General features: G+C 42.1%; 1 protein-coding gene across 1 annotated transcript; it reads right to left on the bottom strand.

The window, feature by feature from the left end:
• Positions 1 to 10,482: 10,482 nt before the first annotated feature.
• LOC149041309 (uncharacterized) lies at positions 10,483 to 13,494 on the bottom strand. The gene has a single exon (XM_089214667.1). The coding sequence runs from the start codon at positions 12,054 to 12,056 to the stop codon at positions 10,875 to 10,877; it is 1,182 nt and encodes a 393-aa protein (XP_089070793.1). The 5' UTR covers positions 12,057 to 13,494; the 3' UTR covers positions 10,483 to 10,874.
• Between the last annotated feature and the right edge of the window lie 425 nt (positions 13,495 to 13,919).

Genomic DNA, 13,919 nt, shown 5'->3' with positions numbered 1-13,919 from the left:
GTAAGTACAGTTGTTTTCTATTTGGTCGATAAATTCTCCCACAATACAATTCTGACGGAAGCTGTAGGGTCAAGCACATGTTGGTAACTTTGGCCTTAACAGTTACATGTTGGCCAATTTCAGACAAATTTGACTGATGAAAGTGTGGTAGAAAATTTAATCTCTGATTTTGGAGAGTAAAGTTATGGATAGTGTTCAACTATGACAGTATCTCCAATCAACATATTATTGGTGTTTGAAGAGGTGTCCACATTGAACTTTTAACCTTTATGAGGCTGCTCTTTCCACTGTTATCTGCAAAAATCTTAGGCTTTCTTGGCAAGAAGCACACTGCTCTAGTTATTGTTTCATCTCTTCCTTGCAATTGGCATTCAAATAACTTTTCGTTATACATGGGAGAAACATGTATGTATGTATGTAACCAACAAATTCATTGCTTTGTGTAGGAGCACTGGTGCTGTTAGTACATGTAGCTGGTTTTGAGTGATGGTCAATGACTGAAAAAGAAAAGAAAAAGTAATAAAATTGCCTGTAAATAGATTGACTGGCAATGACTGTCAATAAACAAAGAATTATTGTTGATTAGTAAATACAGGATGCTATATCAATAGAATCATTTACCATGTAATAAATTGACTAGTGGATATTTACCTGACAATGACTGTGAGAGGACAGGGAGTGGCACAGGGATTGGGACATCATTAAACATCACTAAATCTTTGTAATTTATTATATTATATACCAGTCTTTTAGTATTCATTATATTACATCTAGGTGTGCTTGTATTGTTCTTTTCATAACATACAAGAAAATGCAATACAAAATTGTGTTATTGGCACTATAGGAGATTGATGTACACCAATAATGGCGACATGAAGTAGATGGTCAAAATTTCTTCCAGGACTAGAGCTTGATCACTGGCTCCCTGACCTTTGTTTTCTTCAAGCTTGTATGCTTTCTCTTGTGTGGTGGTTGAGCTCTATTCGGAAGGCTCAAGTTTCCTTGGTGCTTGGATGTAACCATTGTACCTGGCATTTTATGGCAGACAAAGGAAGTCTCTTCCAAAGGGGAATGAAGGGAATAAAAAGGAGCACTTGGTAAAGATATGCCTGAACTAATGCAGTACAGAAATTAAGTTAACAGTCCCTCAAACCTCGATCCTCGATATTCGATAACTTTGAGGATCAAGGCTCTAGTTGAGTTTCAAGATGTTTGAGTTGAGTATCAAGACCCTCGAAACTTGGGTCGAAACACTTCAAATTGGGAAACAGAGGAGTTTTTGTGCGATTAATTTTTTTCACATGATTTGAAGTTCATTACCTTTAGTCTAATCCTTTGAATGCAAATCTGTATAGCGTGCATTGTTCCTAATGGGGCAAAACTTTGCATGAAATGTATTACATGTGTAGTTCTGTTTTTTGGATAATAACCTTCCGAAAATTATTAATTTACTGTGTGTGTGACCCTCTTTGTTATCTTCACCAATTTATTCCAGAGTCTGCCATTAAGTTGATGGCTAGGCAGCTTGTGTGCTTCCAGTCATTATCTTGTTGGAAGTGATTGCCATCTGGAAAAGTTTAGAGGGTGAACAGCAGGACCTCTTTCTCAAGTATCTGGGATATGTAGAATTCTGTAGCTTTGATCGTTGTAAAGAACTAATTGAATAGAAGATGAAAACATCAATCAATTTTTATTCCTAAACATCAAATATTTTCTAAATTGCAACGATATTAAATAATAATAATAATAATAATAATAATGATAATAAACTTTATTAAAGTGTCAAACCATGTAGCCTGGGAGAATCCATACTAATAAGGGGACATATTAATATGAAATACAATACAGAATTATATAAAATACAATAGAGAATTAAAAGACAAGGACATGTACATCAAAATATGAGTATTAAGGTAAAAATGTCATGTTGAGCAGAGGATACAACCCATGCAGGCGATTTCTATTAACTCAGCACAATCTTTGCCACCAATGAGCCTTTTAAACTCCTTAAGTGTTTTGGCTGATCTGCCATCCGATGGCAGCTTTGCTCATAACTTAGGTCCTAGGTGTCACAGTGAGTGCTTACCGTAAGTTACAGAGTTATACCTAGGAGTAAAGAAATCAGACTGCCTCAAATTATACTTAGAGCTCTGTTCTTTAAAAAATATTGAAAATATGACTTGGGCATAGTTTATATAAAACTTTATACATAAGAATACAAATGTCCTGCAAACGTCTGTTCATCAAATTTGGCAGCTTGGCCCTTTCCAATAATTGAAGATAACTAGCTTGATTTTCATTGTACACCTCTCTTAAGCCTCTTTCTTGTAGCCGCTTGCACAAATCACTAGCTCTACAAAAGTGCCACACTAGGTGGCAGTATGTAAGGTGAGGTAACACAGCTGCCTTGTACAGTTGGAGTTTGTCCTTAATAGGGATTAGATTTCTTAGTCACATGAGGACAGCAATTCTTTGACTGGCCTTCTTGCATGCTGAGTTTACATGTTCAGAAAAATTTAATCTGGAATTTTTTATTACCCCTAAAAGTTTGAGAGTTTCTGAGGTCTTAATTATGCCGATCCCTCCACTTGCTCTTTCAGAGCCAGTTGTTTCCGTTCAGTAGCCAATGTTCAATGTCTGGTATTTCTTAAGGTTCCCTACCAGTAGATTGGACTTGTACCAACTAGTTCCCTGATCCTAAAAGGGATAAGTCAACAATAACTGAACAGGAAACGCAATGGAATATCAACAAACTAGTGGTGAAAATTGGAAGGGAAGTTAGAATGTTCAGAGGTAGGAAACGTTCTGGAAACAAAATTGCACTAGTTTTGTTCTTAGTGTGAGTTATTTCCTTAAACACAATTTTAAGAAGTGGAGAAACAATTTGGGTGGTTTTCTCAACAATAACAACTTGACAGTAAAATGCAAGGAACAATGCCATTGAAATAATGTGGCAAATTGAAAGAGAGCATGAAGGAGAAGTTTGAAGTTCAGATGTGGAAAATTTTCTTGAAACAAAACAGCACTAGTACTGTCTTTAGAGGTAATAATGTCTTGAATATCACTTTTAGAATTGAAAAATTTTTGAGGTCCTATCAAGTATGGGTCTGCAGGCCTGTGTTTAATAAGAGGTGAGTTAATTTATTTTCTTTAATGCTAGATATAGGCATATAACCAATATTAGTCAAAAAACTTTGATTGTACTGTTAATTGCAGCTAAGTTTATAATTTTACCTTCAATGTTGAGAACCAGGTTGCAAATTGTTTTCTGTGCCTAAAAAGCACCTTTGGTACATATGAGGATACATTGAATGTTGGCGTGAAAAAAATTTTTAATTGAGATTGGAAGGTTATCTGGTAGGAAGTGTGCACATTCTTGTCTCCAAATGCTTCAAAGTTTGAATCTACTGTTTTGTAAAGAGTAACAATTGTGAACACATTGATGCAAATGCCTCTGTTCATGCAATTATCTTTTCCAAGTATCAACCCTGACACTTATTGACAATTCTTTTGTTAAATGTTTCCTGATTCCTTTTGATTTTGAAGCAATTTTTCCCTGTCCATTTCTCCATCTGTTCAGAAGATAGTTTCATTCTGAAAATGGGTTCCAGTGGTAAATTAAGGTCATGTCTGACTCAACTCTAAGCTTTTGAATGGTGGAAAAGGTGGTCTAAGAGTATTAGTAAATTTTGTAGCCTGGAGAAGATTGGATATGTCGTACGTACATACATACATCAACTTTATTTATACACGTCGAATGATGAAAGCTAAACGCTTATGGGGTCATGTGTTTAGTTATGTAATCAAATTAATAAGAAACTTAATAAATAGCTTAAAGCTCTTAGATACTAAAATCTCGTGTAAATACTGTTGTAATATTTTAAAATCCTAAAAATGTTCGAAATCCTGATTGCTTAAATCAACTGTCGAAGCTGATTCTACTCTAAAAGTAAACTCTGTGAAATCTTTAATTTTACTTAATCTAGAGCTTATAGTTCTACGTGGCTCAGAACAATATGGAAGTTTTTTGATGTGATTGCATTCAGAGGACTGCCCCTCTGAAACTAATAGATTGCTGTAAATGACAAGATGTAAATCTAGGTACGATAGTATTATCTGTCCCCTTAAATGCATATCAGGACACTCTCCTGTTAATGATGCTAGTACATAGTTGGTAATAAGCCATTATAAGTACTATGTATTAACTTAAAGAATTTGTCCTTGAAGATGTATGCCAAAGTCTGCCATTTGGCTATTTTTAGGGAGTCTTTGTTTGATGTGTCCCTCAAATCATTAATAAAAATGGATAAAAATCTTTGCCTAGCATTCTTCTGCTCATCATACCTATTCCTTTCAATTGCTCAACCTATGAAGTATATTATGTGGTTGGTTCATCTTCAGTTATCTCTTCTTAGATATGATACTCTCTGCCTAAATCTAGCCACTTAAATGGCTCCTGAAGCAGTCTAGCATTTGATTGTGTTTTGTGCCACTGTTTGTTGGACTGTGCACAGTTTGTTCTGACAGGTTTCCAGGATTGGTCTTTTCTTTATTTTGCTCTTGGCTTTGCAACTGACTGAAAAATCTTGTTTAAAGTGAAGAAATATATATTGATAGGTGTCATTAAGGAGTTTGTTTGAAAGGACATTTCTGTCGACATTTCCATAAATTAAAGGAAGGATGCAAAAGTGCAGAATTTCAGGTCAGGTTAACACCCAATGGGCCAACTTTGATGGTCTTAAACCTGGGTTATTCCTTTGGTCGTTTTCCATAAGAGTTGGACTCAAGGTAGAATTAAACAGTGATCCCTCCAGAGCTTTATTGTAAAGAGCATCAGCATGATCTTAAATAGCATTTGCTATTGGTAGGACTTATTGTTGAGTACTGTTGGTAAATCTTAACTTCCCAGATGGTTTATAATAATAATAATAATAATAGCTTTGGTTTGTTGGCTTCCTTCTGTCTCGGGAGACAATGGAGTTGCGCCCGTGGTCAGTCTGTGGTGGAGCTGCAGCGCCGGCTGTGGCTGTAGAGACCGATCCTCGAGCGGCAGATCCTGCTGCAGTTGCTGCTGCAGTTGCTGCATGCGAAGACGTTGTCATCCGAGGGGGATGGGTTGGCCTCTGCTCTCTGGTGCCTGCAAGCTCTCTTGTCTTCCCACTGCTCCTCTCTTTTCTGCTCTGCTGTCTTGATGGCTGACATGGTGGTGGATCGCCAGCCGCTGCGGTCCGCTGCTAGTGCTTCGAAGCCTGCTGGCGCAATGCCACCCGCCTTCAGGTCCCGCTTGAGCACATCCTTGTAGCGGAGCGAAGGTCGTTCAGTGGGTCTGGACCCAGTGGCAAGCTCACCGTACAGAATGTCTTTCGGTAGCCTGCCATCTTGCATGCGGGTGACATGACCGAGCCATCGCAGGCGTCTCTTGGTTAGCAGGGCGTACATGCTCACAGTTCCTGCCCTTGCTAGGACTTCGGTGTTTGGGATGCGATCCTGCCAGGTGATGCCGAGGATTCTCCTCAGGCAACGCAGGTGGAGAGCATTGAGCCTGCGTTCTTGCCGGGTGTAGGGAGTCCAACTCTCGCTGCCGTACAGCAGTGTGCTCAGCACACACGCCTGGTACACTTGTGTCTTGGTCTTGATGGTGAGCATAGTGTTCTCCCACACTCTCTTGGTCAGGCGGGCCATAGCTGTTGAGGCCTTGCCGATCCTCGTGTTCAGCTCGGTGTCCAGGCTGAAGTTGCTGGAGATGGTGGACCCAAGATAGGTAAAGTCCTCCACCACATCAAGGGTACAGTCACCTATGGAGATGCTGGGAGCAGTGCTGACGTCTTGGCCCAGGATGTTGGTCTTTTTTATGCTGATTGTGAGGCCAAACTGTGAACAGGCATGGGCAAAGCAGTTGATGAGCTCCTGGAGGGCAGTTTCGGTGTGAGCTGTGATGGCGGCATCATCAGCGAAGAGCATCTCCCGGATGAGGACTTTGCGCACCTTTGTCTTGGCTCAGAGGCGTGCCAGGTTGAACAGGCTACCGTCGCTCCTGGTGTGCAGGTAGATGCCCTCTTCAGATTGGCTGAAGGCGTAGCACAGCAGCAGGGAGAACAGGATGCCAAAAAGTGTCGGCGCAAGGACACACCCTTGTTTGACGCCGCTCTTGATGGGGAAGGGGTCCGAGGAGGAGCCATCGTACTGGACAGTACCTTTCATTTCCTTGTGGAAGGAGGTGATCATCCTCAGGAGCTTGGGGGGGGCATCCAATCCTGTGCAGGAGTGTGAACAAACCTGACCTGCTGACCAGGTCGAACGCTTTGGTCAGGTCTATGAAAGCGATGTACAGGGGGCGTCTCTGCTCACAGCATTTCTCTTGTAGCTGCCTCAGGGAGAAGATCATGTCGATCGTAGACCTTTCGGCTCAAAATCCGCACTGTGATTCTGGGTACACACACTCTGCCAGTGACTGCAGTCGGTTCAACACGACGCGGGCAAAGGTCTTGCCGACGATGCTGAGGAGGGATATTCCGCGATAGTTATTGCAATCGCTGCGATCACCTTTGTTTTTGTAGAGCGTGATGATGTTGGCATCACGCATGTCCTGAGGCACACTTCCTTCCTCCCAGCTTTGTAGCAGAAGTTCGTGGAGATGTTCGAGAAGACTGGTCTCTTTGCCTGCTTTTATGACCTCTGGCGGAATGCCATCGTTGCCTGGGGCTTTGCCGCTGGCTAGGGAGTCTATGGCCTTACTGAGCTCCTCGATACTGGGTGGGTCATCAAGCTCTTCCATGACTGGCAGGGGGCTCGTGTTCTCCACTGCTGTGTCAGTCACGACGGTCTCCCTGGAGTACAGCTCCTGGTAATGTTCCGCCCATCTCGCCATTTGCTTTGCACGGTCTGTGATGATTTCGCCAGTGGATGACTTGAGAGGGGCAGTCTTGATTACGCATGGGCCGAAGGCTTTCTTCGTTCCCTCATACATGGCTTGAATGTTGCCGCAGTCAGCCGATGTCTGGATGCCTTGACATAGGTTCTGCCAGTAGTTGTTGGCGCACTGTCTAGCAATCTTTTGGGCTCCACTTCTGGCTCGTCTGAGGGCAGTCAGAGTCTTTTCAGAGGGGTCTTTCTTGTAGTTCAGTAGGGCAGTTCTCTTGGATGAGATGGCTGGCTCAAGGTCCTCGATTCCGGCTTCGAACCAGTCGGGGTTTTTGCACTCTCTCTTTCCAAAAGTGTCCACTGCAGAATTGTATGTAGTGTCACGAATGTGGTTCCATCTATCCTCAGCACAGCTAGGTTGACAGTCGCTGAGGGCCTCTTGGATGGCATCTGCGAAACGTTCGCGTAGTTCAGGCACAGAGGTCACGGCTGTATTGATGCGGGGACGTCCTTTGTGCTTTGAGTGGTGGATTTGCTTGGGTTGGAGACGCACTTTGCTGGCGACCATAGAGTGGTCGGTGTCGCAGTCAGCGCTGTGGTAGCTACGGGTAGACAGGACACTGTTCAGCAGGGGTCTGCGGGTGATCACGAGATCCAGCTGGTGCCAGTGATGGGATCTGGGGTGCCGCCAAGACACTCTGTGGTGAGGATTCGTGGTGAAGAACGTGTTTGTGATGCAGAGGTCATGGAAGGAGCATAGCTCGAGGAGACGCTGCCCGTTCTCGTTGAGTTTGCCTACGCCAAAGTGGCCGATGCATCGAGGCCAGGAGGTGAAGTCTGAACCAATCCGGGCGTTGAAATCGCCAAGCAGGTACAGGTGTTCTGAGGGGGGTATTTCCTTGATGGCGGTCTCAAGCTGGCTGTAGAACTCGTCCTTAGCCTCTGCTGTAGAGCAAAGCGTGGGGGCATAGGTGCTCATGATGTTCACAGGGCCTGAGGTTATTGTGAGGCGAAGGGAAAGGATGCGGGCTGTGCCTTCTGAGGGTGGTTCGACTGAGGGCAGTAGGGAGTTCCTAACCACAAAGCCTACACCATGCACACGATGCTCCTCTGGAGCTTTCCCCTGCCAGAAGAAAGTATAGTCCTCCTCTTTCAGGCTGCCATTGGATGGAAGTCTAGTTTCCTGCAGTGCTGCTATGTCAATGTTGAGCCTCTTGAGCTCTCGGCTGATGACTGCTGTCTTCCTTGCGTCATCGATCTGCTGGAGATCGTCGGAGAGGCCAGGGCACATGGTCCTGACATTCCAAGTTGCCAGTCTCAGCGCTGGCGGCTTTGATGTCTTTCCTCTTCTTTTGTCTGGTGCGGGATTTACAGTCCGCTCTTCGGTGTTGTCCTTAGCTCCAAGCACCCATTGAAGCAGGCAGACTGTGACGGGTCAGCACCTTACTGGCTGGGGGCTGCCCAGCTTGAGGCGGGCGATAGCTGACCAGTGGGACGCGAAGATCCCTCCCACCGTCGGAGACAGCCCCTGGCGTCCGAGCTCACGCCAATACGCTCTGGGCTTATAACCGGTATCTGCTGTCTCCTGTGTTGTTTCTGTCGCTGGAACAGCGGCACTGGAGTGACCTCTCCAGGGCGCAAGCCTGGGCGGAGTGTGTGGAGATCCTGGGTTGCCCAGTCGACAGGACCCCCCTCTCGGCCTCGCCGGTGTAGTCCAAAGGAATGCAGAGCAGTACGTTTGGCACCAGGTTGGCTGCAGGAGCTGCCGGAGTCAGTGAGCACTGCACGCTGGTCCGCCTTCGGGGCTCCACTCCTGATTTGAAGGGTTTACTCCCTTACACATGGCCGTTGGATCTTCAGATCTCCTCCGCCCTCTAGCCATTGGCTGCCTGGAGCAGCTCCTCCGCCTAGTAGTGATGCAGTGTAAACATCACCCCCTCACGTGGTTTAGCCCGCCAGCTGAGGCGGTGTGCCGGGGTGTGGCGCTTGGAGCCAGCACGTGAGAGATTTAGGAGATGGATGAGGACCAGTGTGCCCGTCCACCCTACCAAGTAGGATGCAGCTGCCAGGCGACAAAGGTACTACCTCTATCTATCCTACCTCTATCCAGAGCCCACTACACCCCTAGCTTTGGTTATACTGGGGATATCTATCAGCAATATACAATCCCAGTCTTAACAAGTAGTCCAGTAAATAAAATCTATAATAAACTCATTCAAAATTACTCATTTCAAAGATGCAAAGAACTGCTAAGACAGGACTACTAAGCACAGTTAATTTAAGAACTGCTTAAAAACTAATTTAAAATATTGAGAACCACTTAAAACTATTAAAAACATTTGAAAATCGAAGTAGTCACACTGTATATTTATGATTAGTAATGTCACTCTCTCTCTCACACTATACTTTATATCATGCAAATCATTTTGCCATCTCCACCCGCAAATAGCAAAAGCTAGACAAGGCAGGCGGAGAGGAAAGGTTACAGCAGTCATAACAGATAATATAATAATTGTAAAGTAACTAAATAAATTATCTGGATAAATAAGAACTACTGAAAAAAAAAAACAAGCTAAAGTTACAAAATATATAGTCTTACAGAATGATATTACAATCAAATTTACTACTAACAGAACTATCAATTATATACATTGAGTCGAGGATGCAGAATTTGCCATTTTTTGTAGGAGAATGGGCACTTCAACATAATCGTCCTCTGCTTCCATTATCGAGAGCAAAAAGTCATGAAAATTTTTCTTAAAAGCTCCTTTGGAGAGTTGACGAAATTTGTTAGGAATTGCGTTCCAAAGTTTAGCTCCAAACCTGGAAAAAGAATCTTGATTTAGATTCAGTCTTGAAGTTTGAACATAATAATTTCCAGATGAAGAAAACCTGGTCTCATGCCTGTGCTTTGAATTAGCTTTAGTGAAGAAATCACAGATGTTAGACGGAGCATTCATGCAGGAAACGTCAAACGTTATAGAAGATACTTTTTCAGCACATAACATTTGTAGGGGTAGAATTTTCGAGGAAATAAATAAAGGCACAGCATGGGCTCTAAGTTCAGAAAAGTACATCAAACGAAGGGCTCGTTTTTGAAGCACAAGGATTTTTTTTAAATGGGTTTTGGCAGCTTGACCCCAAGCTGCCAAACCATATGTCAGATGAGGCAAGATCAATGATTGATAAATATTTAAAAGGGTTGTACGTGGAACGAAGTGCCTAAGACAGGCAACAACACCAACAGTTCTGCTTATTTTTAATGCAACATTATTTATTTAAAATTCCAGCTTAAGTTGCTGTCCAATAGGACGCCAAGATATTTAACATGGTCTTCGCACTGAAGCGTGGTAGGAATTTGAGTACAGTTATCGATCATTTCAATGTTAATCAAGTAGTTCAACTTACGTTGATATGGACAAAAGATAACATAGTTTGACTTTTTAGCATTGAGCGTTAACTTATTTGCATTGAGCCAGTCAGAGACTTTGAGCAGTTCGCTATTGACGGTTTTTTCAAGAGATTTCAAATTAGAGTCAGCATACAACAAGTTCGTGTCATCAGCAAAGAGATAGAATGACAATTTCGCTGAAGAGTTGTGAATATCGTTAATATTGCTAAACATCTAAAAGAAAGGCCAAACCATTTCACCGTCTGCCATCTTCCATCGATGGATTGCTTCTTAAAAGTTTCACATTTTTTAAGAGGGTGGTTTCCGGTGCATAAAAACACTTTCCTTTCCCACTCTTATCTCCAAAGTAGCTTCATGATCTTCTACGGAAATTATGTTTTCCATCTCGCGGCAGCTCATTGGGATCTTCAATAGAGATTCCGTTCTTAATTTCAGTTGCTTGCATTTGATAAGCTGCTTCTCCCAAAATCCAGTCTTTCAATGCCTCTTGCGAATCTCGGTATTTTTTCTCGTCTATCCATTGGTAGTATTGTGAAAGTAGATGCTCCAGAATCTTTTCAAGGATTGTTGTATGGAGCGCTCCTGGTTCAAGGTCTGAATTTCAGTTGTTTTCTTTTAAGGTGATGACAGCTTGTTCCAAGACATCAGCGAAGGTTTCCAATTCTTTGGCATTATTGTCCTGAATCGGTTGGGGCTTTTTTAGTTCCTCCAAGTGAGATTGAATTTGCCTTCGACTTCCTCCATACTTTCGAAATAGTCGTGCTTTCGCTGCCGTGTACGCTTCCAAAGAGTACCCCAATCCTTTTAAGGTATTTGCAGCCTCTCCAGCAAGACATGCCTCCAAACGTAGCATCTTGAATTGCAGAGATAATGACGTCATGTCAACATAACTTGTAAAAGCGGCGTTCCAGCATTGAAAATCCATCTTATTTCCCGAAAAAATGGGAATTCGGATTCTCTCTAGTTGCCCTTGCATTTCACGGTTTTCAGTGGCGAAATCGGTATTTGGAGGATTGCGAGAACAGTGTAATTTCGACGTTTCTGGTGGAGGTGTTTTAGCTGATTGCACATATTCCATAGTTGTTTTCTTGGATGTTTTGACCTCTTGCTCTAGTTGCTGGCTTTGTGCTGATGTTTCCTGCTGCATGGGAAGCGGGTGATACTCCTCAAAAAAGTCCTTTTGCAGACCTAATTCTCCATCTATTTCATCTTCCAACTCTTGGCAGCGCTTGTTTAACTCTTCGTTCACAGCGTGAAGCTCCTTTTCCTGGCGTTGAATTTGTTCACGATTCTGTTCGATTTCCCATTCAAACTGATCCCTCCGTAAACGCACCTCCATTTCTGCCTTTTCCTTTTCTTTCCTTCTCTGTGATGCCTCGCTATCAGGAACAGAACTTGGACGCGATTTCACTTTCGTGCGAGACGCTAGCAATAAACGAGCAGGCCTCGTTTCATGATCAATCTGTTCCAGCAAGTCGTCGACCTCGTCGCTAACTTTTTCCGCCAGTGCCTCCTCATTCTTTTGGCGATAAAAACTTTCCAAACAGTTAATTGCCATTATCGTATGGTCTTGTTGCTCCTCAATTTTGTGCAACATATCCTTGATTTCGGTCTTTGGAATTGAATCATCTTCGCTCAGCATGGTCGCCAATTTGTTTAGCAGATGGGTCATCTGTCTTTTTGCATTTCGTTTGTCTTGCCTGTACTCTTGAATGTCTTGAATTCGGAATTCTTGATCCCCTGTCTTGGTTGAACCAATGTCTTCCTCCTTTTTGGACATCATTCAAATCAAACGATGCTCAAAGGCCATTTCCATACTGGCACGTGTGTAGATTTCAGTACGGGAACACCAATTCCAAACTTACAATTCTTTGTTTCTTCGAAACTTCTCTTTATCCGGCTCGAAGGACCAAATGTTGTAATCAATTTTACAACGTTCAAATACGTTATAGACAGAACGACAGAATAGTTGACTGTTTCAAACTTTAATCTTCTACGATAACGATCCGAACGATTACAGTCAATACATGATATGATTTTTCTTTTTGATCTGACACTAGACTGCTATTACAAGTGTAAAAGGTCTCGAATGACAACTTAATGTATAACTAAGCATGGGTAACGCAACATGTAACGAAATATCTCTTTAACATGTATGATGTGCTGGTGGTTTTGTTGGCCCTCAGAATAACCCTTATGGATTGGTTTTGAAGTTGCTTGAGTTTATCTGATAGGGACTTATTGCATTCATGCCATACAATGCATCCATAATCAATCACTGGGAGGATTGTTTGTTTGTAGATCCTTAATAGTATCTTTGTGTCTAGAAAGCCAGCAAGTCTATTTAAGAGTGCTATTTTTGAGAAACTCTTTCAATTAATTGTGATATGTGAGGTTCCCAGTTAAGACAGCTGTGGACAGTCACTCTTACTTATTTAAAGGTTTCAACTACATTGAGCCTAATATTATTAGGAGTATGTCAACACTCGACATGGGAGCATTATTTTTTACCATCATTGCTTCAGTTTTCTTTGTGTTTAGTATCAGGTTGTTGTTCAGCAGCTATGTAGAGATATTCTGGAGGTTAGAGTTTATTTCGAGGATTGCGGTTTGGAGGGTAGGACTTAAATGATGAGTTTCAGTGTCGTCAGCATAAAGAAGCACGGAGCTCACTGGTGTTGTTGACTCCATACTGGTGATATGTTTACAGAAAAGGGTTGGGCCTAGTATGGATCCATGGAGGACTCCATCAGTGACAATTTTCTCATTTGAGTTAACCCCATTACATTGGACTGCTTTTTGTTGGATAAGGTAGCTACAAAAACATGCATGCTCAGCGCCAGAGATTCCATTTGCTTTGAGTTTTTGAGGTAATTATGAGTGATGGATGACATTGAAGGCCTTTTGTAGGTCTAAGAACATGGCTGCAGTGACCAGCCCTTTATCCTTTGCCCATTTCCATTTGTTGACTACTTTAAGTAATGGGGCAATGGCTGAAGGGTTCTTTGAATATGTAAACTGTTCTTTACAGGCTGTTTTCTCTGGCATGTGATTGTGGCTTAAATTTCAAAAGTATTATGTACTTCTCTTGCAGAAGAAGAATAAGAAATGGCATAATTTTGGATGTTGTATTTCAGCCAATCCCAGACAGAGCGCTTATTCAATAAATTACTTATGCCAGTGGTCTTACATTTTGGAAAGTTATTCTCCAATTCATTGAGGTACTTTTCATCATCAAGAGGAGATACATTCAACTTCCAGAAGCCAGGACCTTTAACGCTTTCATACGAGTTGGATAAAGAAAGCCCAATTGCTGCATGATCTATTTTTATTACTGGATTAATATCCATTTAAAAAACAAAATACTGTAGGTTGTTGGAAACTAGCCAGTGGTCCAAAAAACAGAATATTTGTGACAATCTTTGGCTACAAATGTAACTTTAAGTCTGGGTATTTTTTATTCTCCAGATATATACTAAAACTAATTTGTTTTGTAAACATTCAATATTATCTATTACCATTTTCCTTGGTACCATTACACCACCCTTTTTATCAAGCTTTGGATTTAGGGCAATTTAAAATCTCAAATATTTTTGTCATGGTCTAAATTTTCAGTTTGCAACATTTTATGTAAATTTTTGAAAAA

The sequence above is a fragment of the Pocillopora damicornis genome, chromosome 8 (genome assembly GCF_964200805.1).
Source record: "Pocillopora damicornis chromosome 8, jaPocDami1.2, whole genome shotgun sequence".
NCBI classification, from domain to species: Eukaryota; Metazoa; Cnidaria; class Anthozoa; order Scleractinia; family Pocilloporidae; genus Pocillopora; species Pocillopora damicornis.
This window is presented reverse-complemented; position numbering and strand designations above follow the sequence as displayed.